Source organism: Choloepus didactylus, chromosome 11 (genome assembly GCF_015220235.1).
Source record: "Choloepus didactylus isolate mChoDid1 chromosome 11, mChoDid1.pri, whole genome shotgun sequence".
Taxonomy (NCBI): domain Eukaryota; kingdom Metazoa; phylum Chordata; class Mammalia; order Pilosa; family Megalonychidae; genus Choloepus; species Choloepus didactylus.
The window spans coordinates 45,061,158-45,079,368 of NC_051317.1; the positions used below are offsets into that span (position 1 = coordinate 45,061,158).

The 18,211-nt window shown below is 33.0% G+C and overlaps 1 protein-coding gene across 3 annotated transcripts in view; it reads right to left on the bottom strand.

The window, feature by feature from the left end:
* The window catches only part of CDH18 (cadherin 18), a 510,079-nt gene that overhangs the window by 34,499 nt on the left and 457,369 nt on the right, over positions 1–18,211 (bottom strand). For all 3 annotated transcript variants that reach the window (XM_037799297.1, XM_037799296.1, XM_037799298.1), the window contains one exon: positions 3,335–3,456. In XM_037799297.1, coding sequence (XP_037655225.1) covers positions 3,335–3,456 — 122 coding nt within the window. The remainder of the gene's footprint in view (positions 1–3,334; positions 3,457–18,211) is intronic.

The following is an 18,211-nucleotide window of genomic DNA, read 5'->3' on the forward strand; positions in this document are numbered from 1 at the left end:
TAGCCATGTTAAGAGTTTTATATCAATTGATTCATACTTATGTATACTTTTAATAAAGATTTGCTTCTTAAAAAAAATCACTCATCCAGGTTGTTACAAGTATCAATAATTATATACACATACATGTACATATACATATATATATGATTAGTATTCCATGGTATGAGTATACTACAATTGTTTAACCACTCACACATTAAAGGACATCTGGGTTGTTTTCGGTTCAGGGATATTATGAATAAAACTGCTATAAACATTTTGGAATGGATTTTCTGTGAATATAAGCCTTCATTCCTTAGAAGTTAATGCCCAACGGTGCAGTTGATGGATTGCATGGCACTTGCACTTTTCGTTTTTTGAGAAACTTCCAAAAATATTTCCCAAAGTGGCTGTACCATTTTACATCTGCAGCAATGCATGAATGATCCAATTTCTTCACATCTCACAGCATTTGTTGTCACTACTTTTTTTTTTCTATTTTAGACTTTCTGATAGGTGTGTAGTGAAATATATTCATAGCTTTAATTTGTATTTCTTTATTGGTTAATGATGTTGGATATCTTTTCATGTGCTTATTGCACAGTGGCCTATATCATAACTACAAGGATTAAGGTGTGGAAACTTTCATTGTTTTCAGAAGCCATCTTTGTTCCCTTCCCTGTCAATATTCTGAAAAGCCAACCTCTAATCTGAAGTCATTCATCATATATAACTTTGAATATATTTGAACTTTACAAAAAAAGGATTCATAAGGTATCTTGTCTTCTATGTCTTGTTTGCTTTATTAAATCTGTTTTGTGTTGAAGTAATTATTTCCTTTTCATTATTTTATACTATCCCACTTCATGAGTATACTGCAATGGATTTATCTTGATAAATATCTGGGTTATTTCTAACTTGCGACTATTATGAATAAGATCACTATAAATGTTAGCATACATATATTCGGACACTACAAACACTCCTTCTGGTAAAATATAACCTAAAATGGAATTCGGGGTCATGGATTATGTTTATCATTATCTTTAGTAGACATTATCAAACAGTTTTCAAAGTGATTGTAGCAATTTATATTCTCAAAGAAATGACTAAGTGCCAAAAACAAAGTAGAACTTTCAGTCCATATCCTTTGTGACCACTCCTTCCAGTAAAAACTCTATTCTTCATACATTTCAAATCAATTACCTCTTTTTTTGTTTGATTTTGCTTTCTCTAAGTGTCTGTTCTTATACATGTTTATTGATAGTTTGTCAATTTTCACAAGAATTTGATCCTTTACATTTTTTTTTCTTTATTTATTCTTCTAAAATGATTTCATGTACTCTCAGGGTTTATACTATCATGATCATGATGATGGTCCCCCAATTTTCTTTCTTCAGTGCAGGTAACTCTCTCCTGAATAAGCATTACTTGTTTCTTACCTAACAGAAAATTATATACCACAAAGGCATGACAAATTCACATGTCGAAAATTAAACTCATCACCCCCTCTTTCTCTCAAGTGTACTTCTGTTTCAAACCTCTTCCCCAAACTATTTAGCATAGAATTTTACAATTTTCATATTGATTTCTTAAGTTTTGGTCAGAGATATTTATCTAAAGTTGGTCAAACCCATTACTTTCAACATCTAAAAAAATTAAAATTCCTCTCACCAATTTTACTTTTACAATGTATGTTAAGAAAATGATGTCAATTGTGTACATCTATTTCTGACATAATTGAACTTGGGTTTGATAAGTAAATCATTATATATCTGTATCATAACATTCTGTTTGGAATGCTGATATAGGAAAATATTTAGGGATGTAAATTGACCATTTTGATATATTGATAAGTGAATAAAACAAAGAACATGGGTAGTATTTTAAAATACAACTCTTTTCAACTTTTCTTCATTTATATTTTCTGATATTTTAGGTGCAATAAACCTTGAAAAAATATGGAACAAAGAACCAAGTTGATGCAGATTTTTTTTGCTTTTTACGGAGAGTTTAAAACACATAAACAATAATTACTTTAGCAAGCTGCTACTGATTGCCCCTCATACACAGGCAAAGTTTCACATTACTGTATCATTTCATCACAAGATTCAAAATTATTTAATGTGATATTGAAGGATATATTCATCCTGGATTACCAAAGACAGTAGAATAGTCCATCAGATTCAGCTGACCTAAACCTTGTCTACTTCTCTAGATTCATCTATGGCAGAGAGACTATAAGGTGGCCCTTCCTTGTATGGATGGCTTTGTGGAATCTTTTATGCTTAATAATGACCTGATCTCCTTTCTAACAAAAAGCATATGGCAAAGGTAATTATATGTCACTTGTGATTATTTTAAGTTATATAAGAGCTCCTTCTGCCTATCACATTCCCTAGAGTATCTCTTATTACTGGATTGATGAAGTGGCCATTTGGGGAACTGCAGGTGGCCCTATTGATAAGAAATGGCAGGTGGCCTCTTGGAACTACAGGCAGCCTTGAGGAAATGAGGAAAATCTTGAAATTCTCAGTTCTATAGCTGCAAGGAACTGAATTCTGCCCAACAACAGTTGGAGCTTGGAAGAGCTTGGTGAGAACTCAGTCCTGGCTAACACACTGTTTGCAGCCTTGTGAGACTCACCAAGGGACCCCAGTAAGCCATGACCAGACTTCTGGGTCATGGCCTACAGAAGCTATGAGATAAAAAATATGTGTGGCTTTAATCTGTTCAATTTCTGTAACTTATTATGCAGCGTGGAAGACAAATGCATATTCTTTTCCGCTTGCTTCTGTACCTCAGCCACTCTGGCTTCCCTTCAGAATTGCCATGCATCTTTAACTGACCACCACGTGATATCCAGACCCTGTACTGTGTTCAAGCCCTTCTCTCCTTCCTTCACCCTCCCCCACTCCTAAATATGTACACACTCTTCATCTTGCTGAAACCTAATCATCCATCAGTACTCAGTATCACTTAGTCATCACACATATGTCACTTCCTCATACCCTCCAAAGTAGATCAAGCAACTCTCACCCCCAACCCCAAATCGAGTCTCCAAGCTTCATTAGTACAGGAAAGTTTGCTGTTTCCTAATCACTTAGTACAGGGCTGTGCACAAAGCACTCAGCATAGTTTTATCAGCATGACGAATGCATGCATGCATGAATCAGTCAATTTTTGTGATATATTTGGGTCCAGAGAAAATTTGTTTTCTATCATCATAAAAATATTTTTGGTACTTAAAATAAAATGTTATAAAATCATTTCACTGAATACAAATACATTGGGGGACAGTGTGGGTTGCTCATTTTCTTCCATTTAAATTATAGGAAGGAAACAGTTAACTTACCTGGCCAGGCTTAGAATTTTCACAGACAACAATATCATATTCCCTGGCAAGTTCGGGTGGATTGTCATTGACATCCAGAACTCTAATACCCACTGTGACATGGCTCAGCAAACCAGGATTGTCTGCAAAACACACAGAGAGGTATTTAGTATTTCCATGCACAGTTTAAATCCTTGGTTTAAAACAAATCTCCTTAATACTGCAGCTTGTCACTAGATCCGTATGCTTCAGCAGGACTCTTGTCAAAAGACAACTTTATGAAGCCACTCTTTTCTGAAACTCATTTACTTACAGAAAAATGAAAAATGAACACCAAGGCATGACATGAATGCTAAAATGATATTTTTGTCATATCAAGGAAATTACATGTTATTCAGGAACAGGAGTGGGAGAAAGGTGTCAGAATTCATTGTATGCTGTCAGAGTCGAAGGGAGGAAAATTGATTTCATCATTTATATAAGAAAAGCACAGCAGTTGGTAAAAAAATTGCATAATCTTTAAAAAGTTCAAGATTTCAAATCTAAATAAACTCAGAGAAAATAGAAAATTCTTTATACAAAGGACAGTTTTATTCATATATGGGAATATATGCAATGCGGGATGATAAATCAAAACTTGGTAAAAGTAAAGAATAATTTAAATCAGAACATAGCATGGTGTTCATATGTAATTGTGGTAGATATCAAAATATTTTATTCAATACTTTAATATATGCATAAAACTCAGTCTTCCTATTTTTCAAGATTTTTAGTTCTGGGATATAATGAAAAAGGAAAATATTTGGTAGATTTTACATATCAAAGCTACAGATGCTGATTTCTAATCTCTTTTCTATGATTGCTGTTTCTGGCATCTTCTGAAATGTATCTAATAAAACTTAGACTAGTCCATTAAAAAATAAGACTAGTAGATGTGATGTAAAATCTAGCCAAATTTATCAAAGTATGACATGAGAAAGAAAAAAACTAATTTTATTAGGAAAAAGTAGAGTATAGATGTATATTCAGAACATATTGAAATGTTAAGATAATGGGTAGATTAAAAATTTTTCACACACAGTCAAAAAGAAGTAGAAAATCTGAGTAGAATGATAATAAAATAAGTTTAATTTTTAGGTAAACATATTTTCCCAAAGTAGAAAAAATATGCCCTGATGGTTTCACCCAAGATTAAAAAACAAGTAATTGTGGTACTGTATGGACTTTCCAGAAAATATAGAATGGAGGAAATACACCACATTTTTTTTCTGGGGCCTGTAAAATTTTAATACCAACACCAGACATTCCCATTCATGAAAGATAATAGTTGTCCATAGCCAGAACACAAGAGAGCACACTACTCCAACAGTGTGTAAAAATACCAAATTCTATCTTGATTAATTTAGTTCCAAGAACACTGGCTTCATTCAGCATTGAAGGAAGGAAAGTAGGAAGGGAGGGAGGGAGAAAGGAAGACAACAACAAAAGAGGGAAAAGCAGAGAGAGACAGAACAAAGTATAAAATTATCCATAAAGCTAATGGATTAAAGGAGGGACAACAGAGCACATTCATAAACATCTCAGCAAATATAGCAAAATCGTGAAATAGAATTTAATATCTATATACACTAAAAAAAAAAAAACCTCAGCAAATCAGGAATAGACTATGCTATCACAAGTTGATTGAAGAAATATTTCAAAAAACTACAGCAAATATTATCCATAATGGTGAAGAACTAGCATATCAAATTAATCAGAGCTATAAGGAATGCAGGAAATAAATCTAACAAAGTTTATGAAAGAACAATATGCATGACACTTTACTGATATTCATTAAAGAAGATATAAATAATTTAAGAGCTTTGCCATGTCTGTGGTTAGGGAGATAAAATATCTCAAGAAACGCCACCCTTCCCAAATTGATGAATAAATTCAATGAAATCTAATACAATTCCAGTGAGAGATTTTTATTAAAATTGAACGTTGGTTCTAAAATTTATAAACTCTGAGATTATACAGAATTGCATGAAGAAGAACAATAAAGGAAATGTTTATTTGTCAAGGTTTATTATATGATGCTGAAACTGATGACACTCTGATAGTGGTACAGGAATAGACAAACAGAAAAAGTAAACAAAGCCTGACAACAGACATACTATATATAGAAATATAATATATAGTAAAAATGGTACTGCAGATGAGTGGGAATAATATGGAGTCATCACAAATCGTTTTAGTACAACCGGTTATCCACATAGTAATAAAAACAAAATGTGGATCATATATTATACACAAAAACATTTTAAATATATTATACACAAAAACATTTAAATATTTGCTTGATTGTATAAAGCAAAACTATAAATTTTTTAGAAAAATATATAGGCACATAAAATATGAATAAATACATGGAAGAGTTGAAGACACAAAATGCACCAATCATAAAGGAAGCATTGATAAATTTAATTTCGTTAACATATAATATTGTCATTTTCTCAGAATACACTACATGTGAACATATTCACAACCTATATAACTGACAGATAATTTGTTTCTATATATAAAATATTATATGTTAAAATCTACTGAATAGTAGAAAAAAAAGAGCTGGCACAATATAAAACAAATGAAAATTATATAGGGTTTCTCGCCTTTCCTTTATAAAAATTCACTCAAAATGAAAATTTTGTATATTACACAATAGAAAATTACAGTGACTATGAATATAATAATATACACACACTTGTAATTTTTTCATAAATGCTCATGCTTGTAAAGAGAGGTTTTTCACATATTGCATTGCTTTTCCCCCTATATTTCTTTTATTTATATGAAAGTTTTTCACTATTGGTGATTAAATCTACAAACCATAATACTCCATAGCCTCTTTAATTGTTACTGTGGGCAGATGACAGAACATTTTAAAATTTAAGCTAATATTTTGTTTAGTAACAAATATATAATCCATCCTTTTTAAAAATAGACATAAAAATAAGTTTCCCAAACGTGTTAAAATGAAACTCAAAATTTTGACTGAATACATTTGTTTGTTTTGAAATTAAGACAGTTCTACTATTTTTATTTGTATTTTAAAATTTCTCCATGTGAATGTCATATTTACTTTTTAGGCAGAAAATTACAATAAAACAATTAATAAATAATAGAAACCACCACTAACATTAGTATTTGATCCATTTAGGAATTATTTTATAAAGAAAACTATTCCACTGCCTGACATATGTGTGGTGCCACTAATATGTCCCTTTTCTCTCCACCCTTCTTTTCCTCAGAACTTGTTTAAATGTTAACTAAGAAATCAAATATTGTATTCATAATTATTCTTGTAATGGATAAGGAAGGGTTTTAATCTGATATATAAGATAGCTAATCCTAAAACATTCCATTAATGTAGCCAAATAAAACTGTTTAAGACATAATACTGTTGGAATTTTATATGATAGAAAATTAAACTAACCTCATATATCTTGAACCCATTCCTTATTTCATAATAAGAAATATGACACCTCTCTGGTAAGACCATGGCTTTTGAAAATTACAAAGAAGTTAGATATACATCACTCAAAAGTAACTCCATGTATTTCTCCAAATTTTCACCAGGATGCCAGTATAAAATTGTATTAATGACCTGTTGATCATACAAATTCCAGATTGAAACTAATTACTTAAAGTGAATCTTGACTCTTTTGAGGGCATTATTTTTCTCAATTACCCATTAATCATCCAACAATTCCCTCCATATGCTGTTAGTATTTCTGGTAGATTGAATTATGAATCCCCTCAAATGATATGTTCTTAATCTTAATCCATACTCCTATGGGTGGGAACCCAGTATAAATAGGACCTTTTAAATGTGCTATTTTTAGTTAAAAAGTGACCCAAATGTATCAGAGTGGGTCTTAATCCTTATTACTGAAGTCCTTTAGAAGAAGAAATTTCAGCACAGAGAGTCAGAGAAGGCCACACAGGAAGAAGCAGGAAATCAGCAGAAACTGGAAGAACAGACACAAGGAGACAGAAATTGCCAGGTAAAGGGAAGCAGAGATGCAAGCCAAGGAACCCCAAGGATTGAGGACAACACCACCAGAGGACTACAGACTTTCAGGAGAAAGTGTGGCCCTACAGAGGTCTTGATTTTGGAGCTCTAGTCTTCCAAATGGTGAGCCAATAAACTCTTATTGCTAAGCCAACCCACTGTGAGATTCTTGTCATAGCAACTTGGCAAACTAAAACGTATCGTTGCCTGAAACTAGCAAATGTTGGGAGCTTCATGTGTTGATCTATGCCTTTGACCTTAGGAATGCCCACTGTCTTTGTTCTGCAAATCAAAACTGTAAAGTTAAAATAATTCACCTCTATATGCAATTAATTACATTGTGATTATTTCAGTATTTAATTATAAAACTGAAAAATATTTTTTATCTCTGTAAAAATGTTCACAATGGGCTCATTCAATTATATGAGAGAATCTAACAAGTGTGCATTGTCTAATTTATTTGCAATATGCAAAGTTTTAACATTTATTTTCCCTCTTGGTCTATGCATCCAAAATGTGAACTGCTGTAGCTTTCATCCTCATAGAGAACCCAAAATCCATTCTGTGATCAGCTACCTTGCTGTCATTTGAACTTATATTTAAATCATACTTTTATGCAGCCTAGAACTTCACTAAGAGAATGGATCATAATATATTATTTTTCTTTTTCTGCCTAAGCAATAAAATCTTAATAAAGTTTTCTTATCAGTTACAATCAGGACCAGAAAGTTTATTAAGTTTATTTATGTAGTAATTAATAAAATTACATAATTACAATCACAAGTTTGACAGGCTTGAAAATAAAACTCAAGAAAAGAAACTTCTATTTTTCCATGAAAAGCAACTGATACCAGATTAGCCTGCTACCAAAAATGACTTTAAACCAGATTAAAATATGCAAAGCAACTTTACAATGCAAAGGTATTATAAAGGAAAGCATGAAAATCTAAGAGAAGAGAAATAAAAAGCTGAGCTCCAAGATTAACTCTGACTTTTGGCTTAGAGACATTTGAACTAAGAACAAAGAAGAAGCTGCAGAAATTTCCAGTTGGATCCTCTGGAGTTATCAGCTGAAAACTAAGCTATGAATGCACAAGCCTGAATCTGATAACACTGGCAGAGGAGATCCAAATGTAATGGTGCTGAGGAGATCCAAATGTAATGGAAATTCTAGAGTTTGCTGGGATGTGGAAGACAAAGTGGCTACAACCAGAGTAAATTCCTTTGAGTTTGTTGAATACCATGGACATTTAATTGAGATACTAGTAAAGCCACACATTATTAGTATGTTCTCACCAGTGTTAGAGAAATGAGTATTCCAGACCTGCCTTAACAAAACAAAAAAACAAGTCATAAAAACATGAAGGGATGGATCAGAATTAAATGCCTTGCACAACAAAATTCAACAATCTTCTAAGGAAGACAACAAAATTCAGATGCTCAACAAGCAAATACTGACAATGTTTCAGTAAAAATTAAAAATTCCATACCAGGAAGTATGAACCTAACCAAGAAAGAAAGAAAATAATAAGTCAGAGGAATCAGACTAAAAAATTAACTAGTATGATAAAATGTTGTGAATAGCATATAAAAATGCTTAGCTATTTTAATTACATTTAGAATTTTAAATAGTTGATATAAAATCTCAGGAGAGATATAAGGGATTTGAAAATGAATGGTAATTGTATAAGATAAAAATGCAGTATCTGAAATAAAATATTCTCTGGCTGAACATGGCACAATTGCAGAATATAAATTCTTTTCAGAGATATTAATCACTATTGACCATATATGCAGTCATATAAATATCTCAAAAGTTCAAAAGTGTGAGAATCAAGTCTAGTATGTTTTATGATTACAAGAGAAATAAATTACAAATCCATAATAGGGAATCTGGAAAAATCACCAAATACTTGAAAATGAAGCAAAGTGCTTCAACATAGGTTATGAGTTATAGGGCATTCAAAACACAACACATGAAAATCATAGGGTGTAGCCAAATCAAGACTCAGAAGGAAATGTCTAAGTCCCTATATCAATGACCTAAATATTTATTAATACTGTAGAAAAGAGGAAAAATTAAACTCAAGTCACTGGGAAGGAGGAAATAATAAAAGACTGAAAATCAGTTAAAAGAAAAAGACAAACGATTGAGGAAATGAATACACCAGTTGTGGTAGTCTGGAGCTATTATGTACCCCAGAAAAGGCCATGTTCTTTTAATCCATTCCTGTGAGTACAGACCTATTGTGGGTGGGACCTTTTGGTTAGGTTATTTCAACTGAGATGTGATCCAGCCTTTTCAAGTTTGGTCTTAATCTTTTTACTGGAGTCCTTTCATAGAGGTTAAAAGACAGAAAAAGCCCAGAGACAGAGCATAGAGAGAAAAGCTCTGGAGAAATTAAGAGCACCCATAGGCGCTCAGAGAGGAAGTCACTGAAACCAGAAGCTGAAAGCAATGAAACACAGAGCAAAAGACCAGCAGACTCTAGCCATGTGCCTCCCCATGTGACAGAGGTGTCCTGGATGCCAGCAGCCTGTCTTCAGAATCCCAGTATCATCCTGTTGACTCTTTGAGCTGGACATTCTCATGGCCTAAGAACTGTAAATTGTAAGCTAGTAAATTCTCATTGTTAAAAGCAACCCATTTCTTACATATTGCATTCTGGCAGCTTTAGCAAAACAAAACACCAATAGTTTCTTCCTTGGAAAAAAAAGATATATATAAACCCTTGTAAAATGTGATCAAGAGAGAAAAAGAGAGGAACTCAAAAATTCCCAATAATAGATATTTAAAATGGGATTTTAGTACAGATCTTGCCAATAATAAAAATAGTAAAACTCATGCACAACTTTAAGCACAGGAAACTAACAACTAAAATGAAATAAATACAGTTATTCAAAGATATAACTTACCCAAACTGCCATACAAAATCTAAAGAGCCTTATATATTTAATTAATTTTTCAAGTTAATAATAATTTACCATCAACACAAAGAACAAACAGAAATCAAGCAGAAAATAAAACCTCCGTTGTTACAGATGAGAAAATCATCAGTCAGAAAGGTTAAATAACTTGCCCAAGTTCCCACAGTTTCTAATTAAAAGAAAACAATTTATGTCTAGTCTGTCCTACTCTAGATACAATATTCTTAAGTATTAGGCATCATTGCCTACTAAGATAATGTAAGGACATGATTGGCATAATAATAATTAATTAGATATGTTAATATCCTTGATGAACATAAAAGTTAAAATAGAGAAATACATATGATGAAACAATAAAGAAACTCAGTACAGCCTACATTTATTTGTAAAGTCTCTAAAGTTTGTTCTGATTCATGTAAAGATTTCAGGACTTATTTTCTGGAACCTTCAGAATCACAATTTCAAGTTACACAGAATCTGTGCCTTTTAGGACAGTTGATGTAATTATGGAGCCAAATACACATATATATTTTAGGGCGGAATTTTTCTACACTAAGATGAAATGTATTTCTTAAGAGAGATTTAACTCATATTTAATAAATGCATAAATTTGTTTCAATCATTGATATTTAAGTATTTATTCAAAGCAGAAGTCAACAGTCTCTCTTTGGAAAACATTCAAAAATACCTCCTATACTTTATTGTATGTTCTTAGTATGTGTCCTCAAGTTATATACCTAGAAAAGTTTTTCACATTTGCAACAGAAAAAAAAATACAAGATATTTTATATCAGCAATGTTCATAATATCTGAAGCACACAAACCTGCAAGCAACTCATAGCCATTAACAGTAACATGCATGAATTAAAATCAATGTATTTATCTCATCACAGTGAAAATGAATGCATTTCAGCTGCACTTTTCAACATAGGTGAATCTTAAAAACATAGCACTGAGGAAAAAAAACAGAAAATGCATATAGTGTTATCCCATTAATATACAAATATCCATGATCCATAGTTATATAGAAGTTTATATACATAAGATAGATATAGAAAGAGATTTGCACATAGACATAGGTAAACACTCAGCCAAACTGTATTCCATAAAATTAAAAAGAAAAACAATGCAACAAAAAACATAAAATTCAAGATTTAGTTAGGTCTGGGTGAAATAATTGAGAAAGTTTACATTGTTGCAAAAAACTGATTAGAAAGGTGTATGTGTGTGTGTGTGTGTGTGTGTGTGTGTGTGTGTGTGAGGGTGTTTCTGTGTCTTTGTTCATGACATACAAGTGTTATATTTTGGAACTTTAGTTTATTTAGGAGTATTCTGTCTTAAGTAAAAGAGAAGAATTTTATATATTTTATGACTGAGAATAAAAATTATGACAGCTATTTGGATAATAAATTAAAGGAGGCAAGAGTTAGATCTTCCAGGAATCTATTTCAATACTCCAGGTAAGGGATGATACATGATTGGATTGGTAAGCAATGGTTAACTTATGAATATTTTTTAAAGATAGTGCAGACAGATGTTTCTGGTGGATGGGGTTTGGAATATGAGTGAAAGATAGGGGCTAATGATGACCTGGTGATTTGCATAAAAGACCTGAAGGCTAGATTCACCACTAATGAGATGGCTACAAGTGCCTGGAGGAGCAGATTTAGGAAGAAATTGAATTTAGGGGAAAAAGAGTTACTTAAGGCTTGTTGAGGTTGAGACATCCAGGACTAGATGTAATTATTAGATGGCTAATATATACTCCAGAGACAATAACTCAGCTTCTACAGACATAATTTTGATACACATCAGTATGCAGATACTATAAAAATCTTTAAGAAACTTATGAGATCACTGTGTAAATAACAAAAGGTAGATCTGAGGGCTGAAGGTTGGTATTCCCCACAATTCAATGGATGGGGAGGTTCAGAAAAACCATGATTTTACGCAGAGCTTTTAGGTTTTGTTTGTTTGAGTTGATTTCATTTTGATAGGAAATGAAGCATGTTTCTGAGGACAGGGGAATTGTGTATTAGACAGGGAAAAGTGATGATGCAGGAAAAAGAGAAATAATTGATGGAACAACATACTAGCATGAGCAAGAAAGGATAGGATGCAGGACATGTTGGCCATGGACAGCTGCGTGCAGAGTTCATTCACAGTAACTTGAAGGATGCCAGATTTACGTGTAATAAAGCTGTTATGTTGGAAGATACAATGGAGACACATGCAGAAACATTTTTCTGATTATTTCTATTTTATAAGCCATGAGAGGATATAGTTTATTTGATTAAGGAAGAAGATAGGAAGAGGTATTGAGAATTTGATGATAGAGGAAAAGTGTACACACACACACACACACACACACACACACACAGCAGAGTTGTATAAAATTGTTTTACCTATTTGAATTTATTTTGATTAAATTAAGCCATCCGAATTTTTCTAGAATTTGATACCAAGGTTGGGGTATTGTAATGAATAAGCCCCCAGAGTTATCCACATATTAGATGTTTTTTAAAAATCTGTATAGATATTGTAGTTGCCTCACCAAATGCCTCATCCCCCACATTGTGTAGAAGCTAACAGGTTTGGATGGGATTGACCACAAGCAAGACTAAAATGTGGTCCCTGATGGCAGTGATCCAGTCAGCATAATCTCATACTGTTTGCCACAATAATTAATTCAGTAACAGGTATATGTTACCTATTAAATAAAATTTTCAAAAGTCAGTGTACTGTTTACAAGGATGCATTCAAAGGTGAACTAATAGGAGTAAAATTTTCAACAGTTCTCCAAAGTGGTAATCTCTCTCCCCCTGTATGCAAGTGAGGACAAGCATACCCCAATTTGTGGTGGCACATATCTTGCTGCTATGTGTATTATCCAAGGTTCTCCAGAGAAACCAAACTTGCAGGAATCTATTCATGTAAAAATATTTAAAGAGATTTCTTATAGGAATTGGCTCATGCAACATTCTGAATTCTGTAGAGCAGGCCACAATGTGGGAACTCCATATTGAATTGCTCAGTAGAAGCTGGCCTTCTGAAGTAAAGATAGAAATTCTTTTTGACTTCTGAAATCCTCAGTTCTCCCTTTAAGATCTCCAACTGATTGGATTGCTGAGGGCAATCTCCCTTGTTAATGATGCCATCAGCCTTAGAGACAATCAACTAACTATTCAAGCAAATCCGGCTGTGAAATACTATCACAGTAACGACCCAGCAAAAGCTTTCTTGACCAAATAACTGGACACTATGACCAAGACAAGTTGACACATGAATATAACCATCACACTATGTTAAAGTCAACATATTACTTCTTACTTCTTCCTATGACACAATAAGACAAAAGATAATATAAAAAGGAATGCAGAAAAGAAAGGATCACAGAGAATTGGAGACAAAAGCCTGATCAAAGAATATGTGAAGGCGAATTTACCTCTCAAATTTAAAAATACATGAACCAAGACATCTCATTTAAATTTTAGACCAGATCAAGTTTTATTGTTGTTATTGTCATTATTGTTATTGTTAATTGTAACTCAAAACATCCTGACTAATCTTGGTAGCTATAATCCAAGATGGCACTCAATGCTAACCTCCTGTTATTCATACTTGTGTATAATCATCTCCAAATTCGAGTAGGGTTGATCATTTTAAAAAAAACATTGCAGAAATAATGGTATTTGGCTTCTGAGATTAGATCATAAAGAAAATTGTCACCTCTTTCCTAGATAACTGTCTCTGTAGAGACTAGTCACCATGTTGTAAAGATACTCAAGCAGTCCTATGAAGAGATCAAGGAGGTGAAGACTGAGACCTCTAAACAGCCAGCACCAACCTGCTAACTATGTGAGGGAGCCATATTGGAATGTACACAGCAGGCCCAGTCACATCTTCATATGATTTCAGCTCCAGCCAAAATCTTGAGGATAACTTTATGAATAACCCTGATTAAGAAGCACCCACCAAAAGTGCTCCCATATCTCTGATGCATATAAAATGTATAATAATGCTTATTAATACTTTAAGTAACTTTATTTTGGAGTAACTTGTTACACAGAAATAGGTGACTATTGCACTGATATATATATATACACACACATACATATGTGCATATATATATGTATATATGTAAAACTATTTTAAGTAAAATACGTTATTTTATTGCTTTTGATAATTGGTTAAAGCAATGCCAATTTCTTTGTATGCTATCCCCTTTATATGCTAAGAAAGAGTGCCAATTAGTGTTCCTTTGTGTGCTATGAGAAATTGCTAATATGAACACATTTGTGGAAGAAATATATTGAAAACTGGCATACTCTAATAGAAAAATAATTTCTAGAAGCTACAGGGACTTAAAACCACATCCTCCACAGTAATGGATTTTTGCATTGTTAGATGCAGCTGCTAACAAAAATTAATTTTGGATTAAAAGGCAAGAAGGAATACTATAATATCTAAATTTAATTTTCATCACCTCAAGTAAACAACTAGATTAAATTTAAAATTTGTGATTTTTAATCTTTGAATGTGTTTGCATGAGAGTCAAAGAAAAACTAGAAAGATACAATGAATAAAAAGGATATAAATGTTTGTCTCTGGAATGAGTTATGTATGTAAGCTGTACAGAGAAACAGTGAATAGGAGAGTAGAAACAAATACCCATATTGATTCACAAAACATGCAATTTTTGTTGCTGCTTTGTTTAATTTGTGAACTCTGGTGACAGTAGAACCTTTTGAATACGTCTGTGAATATAATAGCATCTTCCCCACTTGTCTCCTTTGGAGCTGCATTTCCATGCAATTGTCATGCCAGCACTGAATGGGAGATAAAGTCCAATTTTGGTAAAGAGGTCATATGGAATACATTCTGACATTGAGTGCACAGAACAAGAAGAAACAGGATATTTTGAGTAAAATGAAACTATATAGTTTAGAGGTCACTGAGTTGTATAGTGAAGCTGTTGGGTAGGTAAAATCAGTGGAGAAATGAGAAGGGAAAGAATATTCAAGTATTAATAACTTTGTATTACCAAAGTTCTACATGCCAGGAAATTTACTAAATTTAGGGAAATATTATGATAAGTTCAATCTGAGGTCCCTACAGCTTTTTAGAGGTAGAAAAATATTACAATGAAATGTGACATGTTAGAATGTAGAAGGAAAGGACCTGCAAAATTTGCTTGAGTAGTTGAGAAGGACTTCACAGATACAGTAACATTTGAAATAGTTTTCAAAAGAAAATGGATGTTTATAAAGAACAACAGAATGAGAAGACGGCATTGAGAGATGAAAGGATTGTAAGATAACTGCAAGAACATGAACTTTTGGAGCATCTGTTTTGACTAAAAGCAAATTGAATATTTTTTAGAGGAATAAGTTGAAAGCAAAGATGGTAGATTCTTATGAAGATAATCTATACTTTTCCTTCATTTACTTTATTTCTTGGGCAATCAAGATTTGTGTGTGTGTGTAGCTGTAAGAGTGTGTGTCTCTATATGCACTCAACTCCATGGAATTACTAGTAATTGGAGCTATAATATCAATAAAATTTGGATTGTAAATTAATTTTTTTAACTTTAACTTCCAATGAGAATCAATGAGGACAGTAGTTCTTAGACTTTAGCATGTGACAGAATCACCTGGAGGACTTTGTTGGGTGACAATCACAGTTTCTGTTTCAGCACATATGGGGTGGGGACTGAGAGCCTGAATTATTAAGTTCCTAGGGACCACCTTTTGGAAATCACTGACTTGAAATTCAAAATACTGAGGTCCCTCTCCAAGAAGATTGCACAATAGTATATTGAAATGGAGACTCTTTATAGCACTTTTTAGAAATACTCAAAGTGATCTAAATTTGTAATGTAGCTAGGGTTGCGCCTCAGATGATGAGAAAGATCATTCTGGCAACCATGTGAATGATAAAACATATGGTAGAATGGGAAACAGAATATGCATGCTTACTTTTACTCAAGCTTCACCTCATGACTGTATCATATTTTCTCATCTCCATGAAACTTTCACTGATCCTCTTAAAGAGATTAAACTATTATTATTTAGTGTTTCCTTAGTTCCTTACTTCCTAGAAACCATGTTGTCATTGTGCTTATCTATAATGTAATGATATTAACTGCTTGTCATGTCTTCTGCTGTAGAGGCTTGAATTCCTCAAAGGCAAAATAATATCTTCAATGTCCTTAGTGCCTAGAATACCAGACTGCTGAGAAAGTATAATTGCTTAGCACAATTTGGGTGAATTAATTAATTCATTCTCTAGAAGAGATAAAAATCCACTATAATAAAGTGCTGGAATGGAAGCTAAAGAGAAAAGAAATTCCAAGGGAAAAAAAAAGACTAAAATAGTTCAAGGTTTTAAAGAAATCAGGAGAAGAAATGAAACAGAAAGTGATGATTGAATTGGGCTATTAGGAAGTCACTGGTGACAATGAGGACAAGTTCTGAAAAGCAATACAGACAGAGGAATACATTATCTTGAGCTGAGAATTTAATAAGGAAATGGAGATAGATGATATTCACATGAAAAATATTAGAACCATTTATTGAATATCTACTTGTACGAGCTATTTTAGTAGGGAGTAATAGTAAAGGAAAAAAAGAGTCATAGCCTGCAAGTTTGAAAAAAAGTTTATGATCCAGTAAGAAGTATATATACCCTCCCTGCCTCAAGATGTTCTCAGGTCTCTTAAAGACATAATTCTTAAGATGGCATTTCTTAGCCATCTAAGCCATCTAATCTAGGTTCTACTGTGAAGGAATTTTGGAGATAAGTCCCAAGTCATTTGACCTTAAAATATGGAGATTCTCTGAGTGGCCCTGTCCCAATCAGACGAACCCATTTAAGCAGAGAACTACCTCCAGTTGGTGGCAGAAGAAGTCAAAGAGATTAAAAGTTTGAGCAAGATTTGGTACCATTGCTTGATTAAAGATGGTGAGAACCATGTGAGAAGGAATGCAGAACCGAGAGTTCCCTAGGAAATCTCCAGAAGCAGAAAGCTAACCTGAGATGTCAGCTTAGCAAGTGAATGAGATCTTAGACCTACTTCTGCAGGGAAAAGGATTCTGTCAACAAAATAACCTTGGAAGTCAGTTCTCCAGATCCTCCAGATAAGAGTCCAGCCTTGGCTTCGGCCTTGTGAGATTCTCAGTAGAAAACCCCTTTGCACCTGCCTGGACTTCTGACCTACAGAAACCATGCTATAATAAATGGGTGTTATTTTAATCCATTAAGTTTGTGGTTTTTGTTGTACAGCAATGGAAAACCAATATATGGTATCAAGTAACTGCATTATGTATTATACACAGGAAAGGTATTATCACCTGTGATGAAAAATGCTCCACAAGGATTCGGTGAGAAAGTTCTATGTCTCAAGCTCTGTGTTATGTGATGAAAATACAACACTAGTTCTCTGAGAATAGGCAACTTATTGAATTGATCTGATTCTTAGTGTTTCTTTTACATTTATGAAAATAAACTCTCAGTGTAAATTGAAAACATAAATCATACAATAAATCTAAATCAGTAAAATGCATGACCAATGCTCAGGTTCAAGAAACATCAGTATCTTTAAAGGGCCACACTGGGATGAAAACAGAACTAGGAGAAAGAATATTTAGCTGAAGATTTTGTAATGAGCCTCAATTTCTTTATCTATTCCTTGTCTATTTCACTGAGGTTTTCATTCGTATGATATGTCTGTAAAAGAATACCATAAAATGCAAGAGGGCTACTAGTTATGATCAGCAATAGCAGTAAAAATATCATAGCCCAGATATGTGTTTTCTAATTTTACCATTTAATTGGGCAGCTGAAAGACCACTCTAACTTAAAACTACAGAATGAGAAAAAAAGTAGAGCCAGACAGCATGTCAATAACAGCTTCA